This window comes from Lepidochelys olivacea, assembly GCF_965140295.1.
Source record: "Lepidochelys olivacea isolate rLepOli2 genome assembly, chromosome: 1".
In the NCBI taxonomy this organism is placed as follows: domain Eukaryota; kingdom Metazoa; phylum Chordata; order Testudines; family Cheloniidae; genus Lepidochelys; species Lepidochelys olivacea.
In genome coordinates this window covers 321,110,509-321,129,750 of record NC_140411.1, presented here as the reverse complement: position 1 = coordinate 321,129,750, position 19,242 = coordinate 321,110,509, and the positions used below count along the sequence as shown (strand labels likewise).

The 19,242-nt window shown below is 37.6% G+C and overlaps 1 protein-coding gene across 15 annotated transcripts in view; it reads left to right on the top strand.

The window, feature by feature from the left end:
• TAFA5 (TAFA chemokine like family member 5) overlaps window positions 1–19,242 on the top strand; it is a gene marked incomplete at its 3' end in the record, with an annotated part of 615,005 nt that overhangs the window by 306,331 nt on the left and 289,432 nt on the right. For all 15 annotated transcript variants that reach the window (XR_014709320.1, XR_014709321.1, XR_014709322.1 and 12 more), the window contains exon 2: window positions 17,294–17,443. Coding sequence is in view for 4 of the 15 variants with exons in the window: in XM_084612555.1 (XP_084468681.1) it covers window positions 17,294–17,443 (150 nt within the window). The remainder of the gene's footprint in view (window positions 1–17,293; window positions 17,444–19,242) is intronic.

The window sequence follows — 19,242 nt, the reverse complement described above, 5'->3', positions numbered from 1 at the left end:
GTAAAAAATCATGGAAGAGTGGTGGCATCTTAATGCCACTAGGAAGTCTGGCTCCTTTAAAAACCAACCAGTTGCCTAGGTGGCTGTTACTTATCGCTGAACTTCAGGGGGAGCCGGTGTGGGCTCCTGTGCTAAGTCAGCCAGTTTTCCTATAAACATGGGCAACTATCAGGGCTGGGAATATTATGCGCAGTTCTGTGCATTGCACCAGTAAGTTTTAGATTGGCTGCTGTCATTGATTCATAGATGATAAACCCAGAATGGCTATTGTGATCATCTTGTCTGAATTTCCCATCTTGCACCGTGCATAGACTTCCCTGAATTAATATCTGTTTGAACTAGAGCATATCTTTTAGGAAAACATCCAATCTTGATTTAAACATTTCGAGAGATGGAGAATTCACCACTGCCCTTTGTAAGGTGTTCCAAAATAATCTTTACTGCATTTCAGGGATGCATTGGGCAAGCAGCATTTTCTTCACTGCACTCTGTGGGTGGGAAGCTGAGACACAGTTCATTGCAGTGGGCTGATGGCCTCTGAGATTGGATGGCTGGCACTGTGTCCATGCACTCTGGGGTTGGGAACCTGGAGAGTTATCCCCTGGGAGCAGCCGCCGGGACTGACAAAAAGTATTCTTGTTAAGACAAGGGAGTGAGGGGATGGAGTAGAACTTTATGTTTTTTGGCACAAAAGTCACCGCTGTGACAGAAGCAGTACTCTCATCATTACACTAACACTTGCGAAGGCTGCTTCTTATCGATTTTGTAACTCTGTTGACTTGTATGGAATTACTCTCGTTTTGCGTTAGAGTGTTTAAGCAGTCAATCAGGCCCAGTACTTTGCTGTATCCTTAGCCCCTGCCAGCCTGAAAAGTGACAACACACAGGGGAGTGAATCTGGGTCTGCCAAACAGAAGTGCACAGTGGTTCTGCTAGGCCAACAGGCTAATGTGGTTTTCATTTAAAATAAATAAAATTGAATACCCAGTGTTGAAACACTGAATAAATGACTTATAAGTGATAGGGTCTGCTTTTTTTTAAAGAACACATCCTTGCTATACAATTGCAGAATAGTTAGGGTTTATGTATAATAAACATATACATTTGCTGACTATGACTGCACCATATATTTGGAGTATTGCACAGATGGGAATATAAAACAAAGCATAGCGTTAGCTTTAAATTTATCTTCTCTGTTTTAAGGCATGTGCAAAGGCAAAATGAAAGTCGCTTGGTTTTTACTTTATTCATATAAAGATGCCTTTGAATTATTATTAATAAAATTGTGATGTTATCTTTGCCTAAATCATTTTGCACTGTTTTTATAGATTTCTTCCCCTCCCCTCCCCCATGTGCCCCCTGTCACCACTGCCACCCTTAAATACGTAACAAACATGAACACAATCATGGGATTCCAAGGGAGGGTGGGCAAGAAAGAATGTCAGTGTTTATCATACAGCTGTGCCAAAAGTAAAGGCTGAATGAATGAGATGGAGATTAAAGCCAGTTGTCTGAGCCTGTATTCAATCACTGCAGTCACTCTGTTTGCCTCCTGCATGCTGATGAAGTGTCATGAATGGTCCCATGTACTTTCATTCCAATATATTTCAGGCAGTAGTGATTCTTGCTTGTACTCGGCTAAAGCTTGAAATAAATAGCAAAGTCTTGCTTAGCAACAGAAGGCCTAGTCTTATCTCTCTTGGGACTGCTAACTCAAAATGGGTTACTTCTTATAGAAGTTAACCGTAGGAAGGAGATATAGTTTATACTCATTGCTTTCCTTGATAATTTAAAATAATGAACAATAAACTAAAACCTACAAACAATGCTGTTTCATAAATAATTATCTTGTTTGTAAAGTCCAAACCTCATGGTTTTTATCATACAGTAAACTGTCCTTCAGCTGACTAGGGACCAGAGGTTACCTTTCTCTGTATTGAGAGAGTACAAGTAGCATTCCACCTCCTAGAAAAGTTCTTATAGCATATTTTGGTTTATATAAAATGTTAGAAATATATTTATGGAATATTAAGTCATTTTACATTCATGTATATTTTAAATGCTTAGATATAAGTTTGTGCTTTTCATTGGGCCCAATCTTAAAAATAAATAAATATTATGTTTTAAAAATAAATGACAAAACACAAGTACGATTCAGGTTGTAGATCTTCAGTATATGCACAGAGGAATTCATTAAAAAATGCAGCAGCATAATTCTACTGTGAATTATAAGCTGCTATGTAGGTTTCTATTTTTGGTCACCACAAGATGGCAAAAGCAATGAGCACACAAACACAAGGCAGAATGGGTCCCATAATAATGCACTCTGCATTCACACTTTATGCACATCAAGATAGAATCCGAGCACAGCAGGGGTGACAATCACTCCAACAGTCTTTTGAAATCAAAGTACTTCCTTGAGAATGTTTTTCCAGTGCTAATTACACTCTTTTATTGTGGTTCTTGTATTGTGCAAAGTAAAATGTTTACACTGTCACTGAATACAACTCCATCTTTGGGGAAAAAATATAACTAAATCTATTCAATAACCTGATTTTTCGGGTGGGGGGGGGTTGTTTACTTATTTGTTTTGGAGTCTAAACCAAAGTGTGGGTTCTTCTTCAGCAAACTGACTTTGAGAAGGGTGCTAATGTCCACAAATGACCAGGGCTACTCTCAGCTCAAGACAGTGAATATACTGCAGAAGTGACTGGTTGCTTGGAGATCCCAGTTCTTTTCTTAATCTGAGCCATGGTGTCCTCTGTTTAATAATCTCATAGTAGCTACTGTCACTAATTCCCCCACTGAGTGGGAAGGCAAAGAAGCTGTAGTTCTACTGATTAGTGTGTCTGTGTATGTAAAATCACAATAAACAGTCACCCTCTGGGGCAAGGTGCAAAGTGTTATTTCCATAGTCCCATGTAAAACAAGAGAAGAAAGGATGCTAATTCTAAATATCTAGCTCTCACCTAACAGTGCAAAGGTTTACCCAGCTGGCTGATGAGGTAGCCCATTCTTGACCTTTTCTTCTGATTCAAAGGATAATTGATAGAGTGGCTAGTCAGATTTAAACGCAACTAGGAAACTATTTAACATACACTACTGAAGATAGGGGACCAAATGTCTTGCAACATATGGGTCTGAGTCTCCATTGCATTGTGTTTGTGTAGTCATTTGCATCTGTGCCAAGTGGATATAAAATATTACCACTGACATGAGTAGAAAATTTCTGATTTGGTAGCATTTTATACCTATTTTATATCATTTAGAGGACTATGTAAGGTGTGAGATTATAGAGGATCAGACCAATGGTATTCATTTTATACACATCAAAGCAGATCTCTCTTGTGAATATTTTATATTTAATATAATGTATAAGTTGCTTTGTTTCTGGATTTGACCTTTTATTTATTTTTTTCTTATTTTGTCATCTGTTTGCCATGCGTGTTCTAATTAGGTACCACTGGAGACCTCACTTACGATATCAGACAATTTTAGGCTATCTCTGCAATTTTTGAGAGTGTGAAAAACCCTTAACACAATTGTTTGTGTGTAAAATACACACACCTATTTTACATTCAGTTAAAGGATTTTACAGACTCAAAAATAACACACACATACACTTTACTGTTAATGAATTCTTGGGAACTTATATGTCTGCTTTTGCTGTCCTAGTGTAGTTCTGACAGCGATCAGTCCTGTTTGATTAAAGATGTCAGAATTCAAGTATTAAATGGAATGGAGATGGAATAAGCTTATCTCACATCAGCAGAATAGTTCTGTTATGTCAAACTTATATTAATATAAGAACTCCGGAGTAGTAATAAACAGGAGCTGCCTACCTGAAATTGCAAAGGAAGAGAGGGAGAACGAAGCTCCAATGCTTAAAAAATCCAACATCAGCAATAATGAAGAGGTATGTCTATATATGAAGGCTAAATTCCAGTTTGAAAAGTGAATGTTTATGAAATTTGGAGCCTGATCCTGTAACCTTTACATATGATACTAGTATTTACACTTGCAAATCTTACTGTAGTAATGGTTGTGGAATTGGAGCCTTAATATGGTGTTTGTAAAGGGAAAAAATACACAAGCCCCAATCCTTGGATGCAGTCAGAGAGCAGATAGCACAGTGCAGCTCAGAGGGATGTCCCCAAAGGTGTCTTTGTGCTCCCCAATCCTTGGCCACCTTTGCTCTGGACTAATCCTGTGGCATACAGCAGTCTGATTGGTGTTCTAACTTACTCTAGCTGTCAGTGGTCCCAAAGGGCTAATACCACACCTGGGGATTGCTTAGAGTTGAGGTTCCACCACTTTTTCTAGCCATACCCCATACACCAGCAGAAATTAAGTGAGTTTTTGATTTAAGAGCTTCAGTGGTGGCATTTTGTGTTAGGATGAATCTGTCATGGCTGGTTAAGCTGGCGCCATTTTGCTCCAGTGGCACAGCATAAAGTGACTGCACCACAGCTGAAGATCTGGGTGAGTCTTACTGTTTGATAAGTGATACTGTACAGTTGTACATAGTGCCCTCCACCGGAAGATCTTAGAGTTCTTTGCTAATGATGATGAGTAAAGCTTCACAGCACCTTGAGGAGGCAGATGACTATTATTGTCCCCCATTTAACAGAGAAATCAGGAAGTTAAGTGACTTGTCAAAGGTCACTCAGGAAACCTGTAGCAGTACTGGGAATAGAACTAGAGTTGCCTGACTCCCAATCCCGGGCCTTAACAACAGTGCCATTCTTTCTTAATTCTCTATATTATGTAACAAATAAAGATATTATTAAATATGCATATTATGTCTACATGCCTACATTAGTGTCTACATGCCTCAATCAACCCGATGTATTGGGTGCTGTACAAATCTAAAAGAGAGACAGTACCTGCACTGAATAGCTTAAAATCTAAGTAAACAATGTAAACATATAGAAAGTATCAAACATTTCCACAATTCCCACAGAATACTGTACATTCTGTAGGCTCTCTTCAGCCTTTTATTCACTTTTATGAGCTTTCAGTTCATTGTAACACTGTATGAGCACAGTCTTGGAAACTGATACAGTGGAATATAAACATTTAAACAAATCTCTAAATTTTAGAAGTGATGGCCCAGTCGCTTCAGATAAAATGAATGGCTCTTGGACTAGAGCTCCCACTTTGATAAGACTTTATTTGACAAATGTCCTTGGTTAGAACCACAGCTATTGAAGATACAACACAAATTTGCGAAAGGGATAATTCTGGAGATTTTCTCATTATAGTGTCAAATATTCTCCCTGGGAAATCCGTGCCAAAACTTCTTTTAATGGGAGCAGCATTGGACACTATATATTATACAACAGATAGTACAACTGATCTTCAAAAGAGCTGGAGCCATCTTCACTAAAGACGAGTGAAGGGCTAGATTTGTTTAATCCATTTGTTTCAGCAGAATGGAAGACCAGACTACATTTGATAAGTATTTTTAAAGTCTCAGAATCTTATTTGCTGCTGAGTCATTCCAGTTTTACGCTGGTATAATTCTGTTAAAATCAGTGACAAATCAAACTCTGAAAGTTAACTACTGGGCCACCAGTTATTTTCTGTTGTTATTGATATTATATATTAGATTAGGGCTGACCTGCAACCTTTACTCGTCAGCAGTCCATTAATTTCAGTAGGACAATTCACATGAATAATAGCTTCTCAGGTTAGCAAGGTTGCCAGCAATATTTAAAACTGGATATCAAAAAAGTTAAACATTCATGCAAGATTTTGAGAAAGTAGAAAGAACCTAAAAAATTGAAACTGAAACTATTTTTTCTTTTAGAGTAGCTGCCGTGTTAGTCTGTATCCGCAAAAAGAAAAGGAGTACTTGTGGCACTTTAGAGACTAACAAATTTATTTGAGCATATGCTTTTGTGAGCTACAGCTCACTTCATTGGATGTATGCAGTGGAAAATACAGTGGGGAGATTTTATATACACAGAGAACATGAAACAATGGAGTTTCGAGAGTGATCAGGTAAGGTGAGCTGATCTCTTCCAGCAGGAGAGAAAAAAAAAAACTTTTGTAATGATAATCAAGGTGGGCCATTTCCAGCAGTTGACAAGAATGTGTGAGGAACTGGGGCGGGGGGGGGGGAGAATAAACATGGGGAAATATTTTTACTTAGTCTGGCTATGTTGACTCCCTCCTCAAGCCCTACGCTACCAGCACTCCCAGCTATCTTCGAGACACCACTGACTTCCTGAGGAAACTACAATCCATCGGTGATATTCCTGAAAACACTATCCTAGCCACTATGGATGTAGAAGCCCTTTACGCCAACATTCCACACAAAGATGGACTACAAGCCATCAGGAACAGTATCCCCGATAATGTCATGGCTAACCTGGTGGCTGAACTTTGTGACTTTGTCCTCACCCACAACTGTTTCACATTTGGGGACAATGTATACCTTCAAATCAGCGGCACTGCTATGAGTACCCGCATGGCCACACAGTATGCCAACATTTTTATGGCTGACTTAGAACAACGCTTCCTCAGCTCTCGTCTCCTAATGCCCCTACTCTACTTGAGCTACATTGATGACATCTTCATCATCTGGACCCATGGAAAAGAAGCCCTTGAGGAATTCCACCATGATTTCAACAGTTTCCATCCCACCATCAACCTCAGCTTGGACCAGTCCACACAAAAGATCCACTTCCTGGACACTACAGTGCTAATAAGTGATGGTCACATAAACACCACCCTACACCGGAAACTTAGTGACCGCTATACTTACCTACATGCCTCCAGCTTTCATCCAAACCACACCACATAATCCATTGTTTACAGCCAAGCTCTACGATACAACCACATTTGCTCCAACCCCTCAGACAGAGACAAACACCTACAAGATCTCTATCAAGCGTTCTTACAACTACAATACCCACCTGCTGAAGTGAAGAAACAGATTGACAGAGCCAGAAGAGTATCCAGAAGTTACGTACTACAGGACAGGCTCAACAAAGAAAATAACAGAACGCCACTAGCCGTCACCTTCAGCCCCCAACTAAAACCTCTCCAGCGCATCATCAAGGATCTACAACCTATCCTGAAGGACGACCCATACTCTTACAGATCTTGGGAGACAAGCCAGTCCTTGCTTACAGACAGCCCCCAACCTGAAGCAAATACTCACCAGCAACCACACAAGAGAACCACTAACCAGGAACCTATCCTTTCAACAAAGCCCATTGCCAACTCTGTCCACATATCTGTTCAGGGGACACCATCATAGGGCCTAATCACATCAGCCACACTATCAGAGGCTCGTTCATCTGTACATCGATCAATCTAATATATGCCATCATGTGCCAGTAATGCCCCTCTGCCATGTACATTGGTCAAACTGGACAGTCTCTACGTAAAAGAATAAATGGACACAAATCAGACATCAAGAATTATTACATTAAAAAACTAGTTGGAGAACATTTCAATCTCTCTGGTCACTCGATTACAGACCTAAAAGTGGCAACTCTTCAACAAAAAAACTTCAAAACAGACTCCAACGAGAGACTTCTGAATGGGAATTAATTTGCAAACTGGACACCATTAACTTAGCCTTGAATAAAGACTGGGAGTGGATGTGTCATTATACAAAGTAAAACTATTTCCCCATGTTTATTTTCCCCCCACACTGTTCCTCACACGTTCTTGTCAACTGCTGGAAATGACCTACCTTGGTTATCACTACAAAAGGTTATTTTTTCCCTCTCCTGCTGGTAATAGCTCACCTTACCTGATCACTCTCGTTACAGTGTGTATGGTAACACCCATTGTTTCATGTTCTCTGTATATATAAAATCTCTCCACTGTATTTTCCACTGCATGCATCTGATGAAGTGAGCTGTAGCTCACAAAAGTTTATGCTCAAATATATTTGTTAGTCTCTAAGGTGCCACAAGTCCTCCTTTTATTTTTTTCTTAGAAATATTATTTATAATAGTCATATAGAACAGCATCAGAATGTGTAGGGTCAGAAACGTATCTTTCTGACTCATTTTTACCAGATCACTAGACTGGATCCTGACAGAGTGTTACAATGTTTATTTAATATCTGCAAACACTTAAACTGAGAAGTAGTCCAATTTAGGCCTATCCTTAAAGTTACTAATGTCCTTAAGTGTTTCCTGTATCTGGACTATATTGTGCCAAATCCTGCTCCCTTCACTCATGAAAGTAGTCCTGCTAATTACTGCAGCAACTGCGTAGCAGAGTCGGGAATAAAATGCAAACCTTTTCCCTTTCAGTCCTGTATATTTACAATAGATTATGATTCTCATGTAATAAATTTCTGCCTGTTTAATAATTATCTTCCTTTCTTATTTCTATAAAATAAACTTGCTTCCTTGAATAGTATTTTTCCAACTTTAAGATTAAATGAGATTCAGTTTTTTATTTCAAAATCTGTTTCCTTCCCTTCTTCCCAACCCTCCCAAATTAAAGACAAAGCTATACACATACACATAGCATGGAGAAATGGCATGATGCATGAGAACCATTTGCAGTGGTGATTAATCATTTAGTTCACATCTCTTCGCTGTCTTTTAGATAATATATATTTGCTTCTGCCCATTTTGTCCAGAGATACTTAACCCAAGCTCTTGAATGATTGGATTTATCTCAGTGTCATAATAAATACAGATTAAATTTAAAATCTCATTAAAATCTTTTTGTTTAAAACTTATACGTTCTGGATTCAGAGCAGTTAGATTAAAGATTGTATGGCCTTTTGCAGAAAAGCCTTTTTACTGCAACATTTATTTCCAGCTTTTCATCTCTGATATCAGCTTATCCTCAATTTTCATTCAACCTATTTTATGGCTACATGTAGAATTAAGTTATTTTAATAAGAAAGGCAGGTACCAAGACTTTTGGTAAATGTGGCGATGTACATCTGAAACACATATGTAGAGTCTGTGATATCCATGTGTACCTGACCTTAAGTTTGATGGGTTATGCATCTACCAACTCAGACATCTTTCTTGCTGTCTTTGTTGCCTTCCCATCTGCCTCTGTGCACTCCAACTCTCGGTCTGTGTCTTTTGTACTCTCTTGCGCACATGTCTCGTATTCATACTTTTGAAAGCTAGGTTGAGCACCACTGAAACCAGATTGATCTGTTCTTCTGCACTCCAGCAGAGATTTATCCCAAAGAATAGCAGGTAGTAATAGAGCCATCATCCTCCTAGGATTTCCAGTGGGGTAATAGCTTTCAGTTAAAAACTTTATAACCAGGCTGCTGGTAGAAAATGATGAATTGGCACATCATAGCTTCCCTGGCCTTCCACCATTTACTTTTGGGGCTGTACTTGCTCCTAATGAGCCATTGTCCAAAGTGTCCATTGCCACAACCTCCAGCCTGGGCAGACATTCCTCCTTGGTGACTATCCACCAGGGTCTATGCTGACAGAGCTGTCCTATATACATGTGTTTAGCTTGGGTCAGAGTGTGACTGGGGAGGCTTTGTAGCAAAGTACCACTAATCAGAAACACTTACCCCGCATACTGAAATTTTGATCACAGCCAATATTCTGTCATTAAATCTGAAAGATCTATAAATTAGGTGAAAATAGGAGACACAAAATGTTGCCAACTCAGGACACAATCCTGTGGATCTTCTGGTTGTAGGGGTCCCATTGAAGTCAATGGGAGTTCTTCATACAGGGTAGAATAGGGCCTTATATAGTGCTATTTTTCATAGGGTTTGATTAAGGGATTCATAGTATCAGGCTTAAATTGACTTCATCCAGTTTATATGGGGTTTGCAAAGAATATGGTGACTGATTCATTCTTTGTTACTAGTATAACGGTAACTAGAAGGGGACTTCACAAGTTGCTTATTTCTAAACATTCTATAGGAGAAGTTTGCTTTGAAGTATCTTCGGTTTTAGGGTCATACAGTACAACCGATAATTTTTTATTTTTTAAAATATATAGTCTCTTTACAAGAAGTGATACTACTTCATGTCCTGGGTAGCATCTTTCTTACTGGTAATTCATGAGTACTGGTAAGCATATTTCTTCAAATGGCTGAGCAAAAGAATAAGTCTTCATTTTAGTTTCTTTGTTACTAAGGAGCTTGGTCTGAACAGTATTATGTATTAGGTGAGGAAATTGATAGCACAGTTTAAGTTTTAATTGGGTACCAAAATTGATTACTACATTTAAAGATGGCCCTCATTAGAGAGGGAATAATTAAAAATAAAAATGTTAATTTAAACTTTTAAACACAATGTCATTAATTTAATGACTTAACATTATTTTCACTAACGTAAATGGATAACTTGAAGTCTTGCTTCTTTCATACCTATGGGTGAGACTTTTTTTTGTTTGCTTCTATCTTACAGATGTAAGGTTGAGTGGATTTGTGCCATGTATCTCTCCTACTGTAGACTGAAAAGGCTTTTAGTTTTTCAGTAACTTGAGACTAATTTTAATTCTGGGTGACTGTATGTAGTCTTTCTCTTGATGTAGAAACATATTCTTATTTAGTGAATGTTACACAGAGTCAATGGGAGTTGTGAGTATGCAAAGATTGGGCTCTTTGAACAGAAAAGAGATGCTTTGGTGTGCAGACTGAAAAATGAGACAGACTGACACCGAGCACAGATTTTTACCGCAAATCCTTGTGCACCAAACTGTATTACCCTACCTCCTGAGTGCTCAGAAAGGGGGTTGGATTTCTGGGACTAGATACTGGCCCTCCACTGGAGCCCCTTTTTTTTGCTAAGAGGCTAGACCACTGCGCTAATGACTGCCCTCCATGGCTGGCATAGAGTCAGATATGTATGCCATTGCTTCTAACACCTCAGGTATAGGGGCTGTGCCAGTGCGGAAGGAGGCATGACTGGAGTGCAGTACATTCCATCAAACTCTGTGTAGGATCTTACAAGCCAGTGCAACTTAGAGCAATCTAGAGGCCTCTAAGTTTCTTTAATGAGTAAACTGTGCCCTGGTGGCCTTGAGCATAGGAGGAGAACAAAGGTAGATTTTGGATATGCGTCACTGGGATGCATCTGACTCATGGCAACATACCACCAACCAGAAACGCTTATCCTGTGTATTCTGGTGGCTTTATCACATGGACATTATGCCTCTGTCCTCTGCCATGGTGGTGCACAAGTTTCTTCCTCAATACAGTACTCCAAACTGTTACTTTTCCCTTCACGGAGAATATAATGTACTGCCAAATGTGTTAATTTGGACATGTGACTGTGCAGGCATCTGAGAATGAACACTGCTATGTCCTGTATTTGTTCACCATTGTGAATCACTTTTGGAAATAATGTACTGAACAGGAAGCAAATTGAAAATGGTAAATATCATAAGGTATGCAATGTTTCTACATTCCTTTTTTATGCATTAATGTCTTGATTTTTGAGCCTCTCCTGGCTGTGAGCTCATTTTCGGCATCAGCAAAAGTTCAGGCTTTGGAATGACTACAGAATCAGGTCTTTTGACCTGAAGTTTTTGGTGGAGACACTATCTGCATTTATTTTCCTTTTAATTGTGTTTTTGAAGGCAGTGAACAGAGGACAATACAATATATATTTATACAAAAATAAATAGAGTTGAGTTTCAAAGCTGTGGCACTAAGCAAATAATGTAAACTGGCAACACCATGTTCAGTGTTAGCATAATATTACATTTACTTTAAAAATAATTCCGCAAGAGGATAAACTAATGTATTGAATGAACCTTGAAGGCCTATTACACTATAGACTTTTTTTTTTGCCTATACCTTTTTTACCTAGCTGTGAAGGCTTATTCCTTTCATTAAAATTGATTGCTTATTTCAGAATGAAAAGGATGACTGTTTTTTTCCTATCCACCTAGCATCCATACTGCTTTTATGTGTGAAGTGGTTAAGAAGTAGTAGTCTGAAAATGACAACAAGATTAGTGGTTACTTTAGGGACATACCGTACTGTTTCATGGCTGCATTACTCTGAAAATATTTCAACCAGACTCTTAAAAAGAGCAGACCTTCATCAGATTTTTCACTTGTTAATTCATAATATTTACTTGTGAATCATAGAAGGCTTTTAGCTGAAAAATTTCTTAATGTAGGTTTCAGAGTAACAGCCGTGTTAGTCTGAATTCGCAAAAAGAAAAGGAGTACTTGTGGCACCTTAGAGACTAACCAATTTATTTGAGCATAAGCTTTCGTGTAAGGAGAGTGATCACTTTAGATAAGCTATTACCAGCAGGGGAGTGGGGTGGGGGGAGAGAAAACCTTTTGTAGTGATAAACACCCATTTTTTCATGGTTTGTGTGTATAAAAACATCTTCTGTATTTTCCACAATGCATCCGATGAAGTGAGCACGAAACGAAAGATTATGCTCAAATAATTTGGTTAGTCTCTAAGGTGCCACAAGTACTCCTTTTCTTCTTAATGTAGGCACTGCAAAATACGGGCCAAATTATGCTCTTTTACACTAGTGTAAATCCAGAATAATTTTGTTGAAGTTGGAGTTACTCCAGTTTTACATTGATGTAAATGAGAGCACAATTTGACCCTGTAAATGTAACTCAACAAAGATCCTACAGAAGACCCTGCAAGAGTCCACAGATTTCCCAAAACTGAGTCACAGGCATCCAGTGCTTTTTAGCTTTTGGTACCTCTGCAGGATAAATTTGTAATGAAGGAATTATCCAAAGTAATTCCTTTTTCTTTCAGTAACAGTGACAGATTAATTCTTAGGTTCTTTGATCATCAGCACAGTCATCCCCAGTTGGAACCAGTTAAGAACATTTAAAGAGAGTTGCTGTCCTAGAGTAGTACGTTTGAAGAATCCCAGTTTGCACTGCTTTACCTAAACAACCACAGCATTTATATGTTTTAATAAAAGATTTGGATTCTAGATGATCCTCAATAACAGATTGAATGTCTTTGAGACAAATGCTTTCAGAATTAGATATTTTAGTGATGGAAAAGGGATTTAGTTCATTTTAGTGTATATGTTTCTTGAGAAATTGGAATGCATTTGTAGCATAAATTAGGTTTGAAATAGTACTCTCAGTTGAGAGCTATCTTGAAATCGTGATGTTTCAGTGAATGTCCTTTTCCTATATTCAGTTATAGAGCATGAACCAAATTCTGCTCTGTGACAGTAATTATAAAGTTGTTTCACTGACTTCTCAAATTGCACCAATGTAAATTTGGAGTTACACTGAATTTACATTGTTGTAATGCTGAGAATATAATATGTTACTCTAGGTTAAATTAATTTCCTCCAGTTGCCTAGTGCTATTGTTTTCAACTATATTTTAAAATAAAAGCTTAAAGGGCTATGTCCAAAAGTAGACATTTTAAATGTAATCATAATATTCAGGTCATTGTCAAGGAAAGACCTATTGTTCTGGAATATTTCATCGGAAGAAAGAAATATGGAATTAATATTTTCAAGCTTTGCCTAAAACAGTCATTTTTCTTCTAAGCAAAATATGTGTAAACTTATTGGACACTTATGGGTTAATAGCTGTTGCAAATCCTGAGAAATGCTAAGCCTCTTAGAACTCCCACTTATTTCAGTGGGTGCTCAGCATCACTCAGGATTTGGCCTGTCAAGAATACTTCAGTATTTGAGTAATAAAATGCAGAATTTATTATGATGATCTGATTTGAAACAACTGCTGGCATTGTGTTCAATCACAAACAGAGCCTGAATCTAGCCAAGATTTTTAATGACATCTACCTTTATGCATTTTGAACTAAAAAGAGCTTGTGTTGCTAGGCATCAAATTGGTGGTGCATGGAAAATTATTCAGTGAAACTACAATATAAGCCTGCATGTGCAATTCAGAATTAAAGTTCCTGGATGAATATGGAAGCTAAAACCCTTAGCAAAACCATCCCTTTAGATCAGATTCTGTTTGTATTGTATTAGAAGATGGAGAACATGTTGTCTCCATCTGAATTTCTGTGTTAAGGAAAAATGAAGTCTTCTGCTTTTCAGTGTGTGTAAGAGAGAAATTCATAACTGTATCACATTTGTTATAATCACAGCAGACTTTCTTTTAAATAGATTATTTTATTCTGTGGCAGAGAACAGAAATGTTATTTCCTACAGAGAACTAACATTAAATAGATCATCATGCAGACCCTCCTTCAGGAGTAATTACTATACTGCATGTTGGGGATGTGGTATGAAGGGCATCAAACATCTTACAAAAAGTGGTCTCTTTCTGATATGACATGCAGTTTAAATTTCAAGGTTCTTTGGAATACATTTCTGTCTTGATGAGATTGCAAACCAGTATGCCTAAAAATAACCTGGGAAGAAATCTTTGTTTCATTAGCAAACTGGCCTTTAATTTTATTTTTTCAAGAATATAGACTCTATTGTAAGATGCATTTTAGGATTTGATCGTTTCACCTGGAGCCTCATTTTCCCTCCCTGCTATACAGCATGTATTCACGAAACTGTCATTGACCTTGATAGGATTCTCACACACGGAACAGTTACAGAACTGAACGATAAATATTATTTTTCTCCTTTTAAAAAAAAGGTGTTGAGTACCCACAATTCCCATTGCCTAAAGAAAGTTGTGGGTATTTATGTGGCCCCAAATTTAAAATAATAATTACAGAAGTACTGCCATTTTTTAGAGTTTTATCAGTTTTGGATTTTGATATCTGTGCATTTCTAGCTCAGAAATGGGTCCAAAGGGAGAATTGATTCAATTAATGAGCTGGCTTTTTGAAGGCAAGTACCCCTATTTATCATACTCTGTGCTTAGTCTAGAAAAACAGGTAGCCATCTGCACCTTGGTAGCAAACTTGTCCCTTTCCTTCCGTATGAGGTTTTGGCCACAGTGATTCATACTGTCATCCCCCAGGCTGGATTACTGTTACTGCATTTTGGACTGATGGTGGCAAGCATGGAAAAACTCCAGCTTGTCTAGAATACAGCAGCCCACCTCCTGAGTGGGAAAGGCCGCTGTGAGCTCATCATCTCTGTGCTTCTATCCCTCCACTGGTTTCCATTCTATTTCTGTTACCATTCTAAGGTCTCCGTCATGATATTTAAATTCATCAAGGGTCAAGAACTAGTCACATCAATGACTGCATCTCCACACATGACTCATTAATGTATTTACATTTTTTGGGGAAAATGCAGCTCCCAAAGCGCAGGACAAGATGTATGACAGATGTGGAGAAACCTTCTTTCTTTCTTTCTTTCTTTCTTTCTTTCTTTCTTTCTTTCTTTCTTTCTTTCTTTCTTTCTTTCTTTCTTTCTTTCTTTCTCCTTCAGTTTAAGGGGTGTCAACTTTGGAATAATTTTCTAAGGGAGATCAGGCAAATACAGAGGCTGGGCAAGCTGCAAAGCCCTCCTCTTTGAAAAGCTTCCCCACCGTAACCAGATTAATGGGAGAGAGAAAGGAGAAATGAAGCAAACAAATAAAATAATTAAAAATAAATAGTCCCTGCTTAAGATAAACACATCTTAAACAGGGAATGCAGAAGAGAAGAAGGTTCATGAAGTTCTATAAAAATCTCACTGTGCAAATCTAATTTAACTATGAGGCACTAGATAACATGGTGATGGGTGTTTTGGAAAACCTTTAAACAGATTAATATAGATATGTAAATATGTGTAGTAGTCTGTAGAATGCTATGCTCCTGATTCATCATTGTGTTATTCCAGTTTTACCCTGGTATAATTCACTGATATCATGGAATTTCACCAACATATAATTAGAGCAACTCATTGGTGAATCAATCCCAGTGGCTGGATGAGACCCATCAATATTTTGCTCCTCTGACAATTCCAGAAATCTTATTCACATTTCCCAGGGCAACATGAAACATAAGCCGAGAAAAGGGCAATAATCTACAAGGTAAAAATTGTATTACATCTAATTGCTAATGGCAATATTATTTTAATCATTTAGACTTCACTTCATTTGAATTTATCGTTGTTTTTAGGTAGCTTTTTGTGAAATAAGAGGGTTTATTTTTATGGAACTGTGGTAGTAAAAGATCAGATATCACAGTCTTTAACTGCTTGTTCAAATGTGCACCTTACATTATAAGACCCACCTGACAAGAAACATTAAGGTTTTCAATAGGCCTGAAACCATTTACTAGAAATATTGTTGAAATTGCACAGCCCGGTTTGTCATCTCCGGATTGGCATTTATTCCATCTCAAGTATTCTGAGAACTAGATGTAGTTAGCTTATGAATTTCAGGCACATTTTTGCACATGTTCACATAAATGGTTGTAATTGATTGCATGCAAGTACAAGACCAAATAAAAGTGCTATCTTGCACTGTAACATAAAATCTAGAAGAGATAAATAACAGATCTACCCAGTGAAAAGTGATAGTCTGTTTTTCAAACTTATTAACCACTGTATTATCTGTAATGTATCTGTCTTGCTTGCAAAAGTTAACATTTGCCTTTACTAGTGTCATGTTAAAAACATCTTCAAAAGGAATGTGACATTTCAAACTTTCAGGATGCACAACTTCCACCAAAAAACATTTTTTCTATTACTTTCTGTATCTATCATAGAGCAGGTATGAAATCCAGAATCAAACTGGATGGGTTTTCTTAATATTTCTGGAGAAAACAACATAGGTCAGGGGAACTTATACATATATAAGCTTGGCCATTAAATAATGTCATCTTGATATGGTTTGCAATTTGATGGCATGATTAGTACATAAAATGATCACAGGCTAATATCTAATCGGAAATATGTATGTAAGTGCTTTTGTATTTTATTGTGATGGGATGGAAGCTAAATTAAGGGATTGAAAAATCTGCTCAAACTTTTAAATGCTTTGTTATAAAACTAGATTTTCAAAGAAAAATCCTGTAATTAAGATTTACATTCATGGAAAGGGCACTGTTTGCAGATATTTTCTGAAATTTGCCTTTGATATTTTCAAACATTTTCAAACATTTGTTTTCAACACATGTATAGACAGTGCCACATTTAATTTCATTGCTGCAAAAATGGATTGTTCCTTTACGCCAACTAACATAAAAGTAATCTGTTTGACCCTAGCTTTCCTGCTTCTATAGAAAAATCACCATTTTCTGACCAAACCAGTTTGCGAGGTTTTCACATGTTCACCACAAAGAAAAATTGTATGGCATCTCCGTTTTATTATATTCATCCGCAGGCTTCCCATTTGTTGTGGAATGTCTGTCATGACATTGGGCCATGACTCTATTCAGCTGTAATAGATTGCCTGTAGTGCATTCAGTGACTCTGGTACCTGTTGCTGGTTCTTTTTCCAGGTCAACTGGCTGCAGGTACATGTGAGATTGTTACTTTGGACAGAGATAGCAGTCAGCCCCGAAGGACTATAGCCCGACAAACAGCTCGCTGTGCATGTAAAAAAGGACAGATTGCCGGTACAACAAGAGCAAGGCCAGCCTGCGTGGATGGTAAGAGGCAAAGATCCATTCAATCAGTATCTACCAGCACAAAAGTCATCACGTTTAATTGTATATTCAAACAAAAAAGGTTATGTGTATCTGACATTATTGTATCTGTGAGCTAACCTACTAATCGGTTAGTTTTGTGGTGATACGATATGAAATCCTCAAAACCAAGAATTACTCATTAATAGTATATTTTCCCCAAAGGACAATGAATCAGTGGTATTTTTCTTCTTTAGCATCTTCATTTCTGATTTAGTTTGGTAATGCAGGTGAGATGTTAATAGCATTGGACTAATATAATCTGTATTTTAATTTGAATGATGCTGAAACCCATGAGCTCTCTAGAGTGGGATTTTTGTTCGTTTGTTTGTTTAAGTTCTGTGTGAAACCAAAAATGCATTTACTATAATCTAGAGTCAAAGGTTTAATACCACTGAGGCTAAAGTGACCACTCCTGCATGAAAGTTAGTGTTCTTGAAAAAAGCGTTAGTGATGTTATTGGAAAAGAAAATATGTATGTACTTTACATGCATAGTATTTCTTCTTTCATTAAAATGATCATTATATATGATTCACTGTGGATGCAGTGGCTGAGTAGAGCCTGCAGCCTGCAAAAATGCTGATGTAGAGGGAGGTATGAAAATAAAGTTTCACTTTGAAATCATTTTGTGAAGGAAATGAACTGCTATGTTACAGCTAAGTAAAACATTAGCAGTGGTGCAGTCTTCATTGTAAGCTTGCTGAGGTAACCTTATTAGAAAGCATTCATATTGCAATTAGAAGAAATAAAATATGATGTTAAGTATATGTTAAAAATAGTTGACATAAAATGGCATATTTTGATCTAGACTCTAACAAGAACAAAAGAAGATGCTTCTATATGGATACAATAAAGATTGCCTTTGAAAAATGACTCACATACCAGCTTGAGTCCTTAAATAAAAATATTGCATGCCATTACATAAGAATTTGATCTCACCCATTGACTGTCAAAGAAGACAGCTCAAATGGGGATTTCAGTACCTACCCACAGAGCTAAGCATAGAACATCATATACATTCTATTTCCATGTTTCAGAGTAGCAGCCGTGTTATTCTGTATTCGCAAAAAGAACAGGAGTACTTGTGGCACCTTAGAGACTAACAAATTTATTTGAGCATAAGCTTTGATGAGCTACAGCTCACTTCATCCATAGTTTGCTTTCACTACTGTTGGTACTCGGTAGATCAGTTCATTTTCTCTGCTATCTCCATCATGGATTGTGGGACTCCATCTCCAATAATTTTCTTCCTCCCTGTTTGCAGTAACATAATATTGTTTCATTGGGTACCTAAGGGATGAATTTTTAGTGGGCCACCTTATCTATTCGGGCAAATTTTGCAAGCCCGTTTGTTAGCAAATTGGGTAATTCAACATTATGTGCAAATACCCAGTGTGATAGTAAGAAGGTAGGTTTTGTGAGGGCAAATATGGATTTTGCATGTACAAACCAAATGCACTCACAAATTTCGCTAAGCAATTAAGGAGGTCATATGTTAACTGGGCTCCACATTCAGTCTGGGGGAGGTCCCATCTCATTTTTATATGATGAAAAGAAAAATGTCTCCAGTTATCTGTGGAATGGGTGGGAGGGGTTAGTATGACTCCTGGTTTTGCTGCCAACATCCTTGGTAATCATCTTTATGCAACTAAAGAGAGTAGATTATTGTAAATAAATCTATTTCAGGGGAGGGATAGCTCAGTGGTTTGAGCATTGGCCTGCTAAACCCAGGGTTGTGAGTTCAATCCTTGAGGGGGCCATT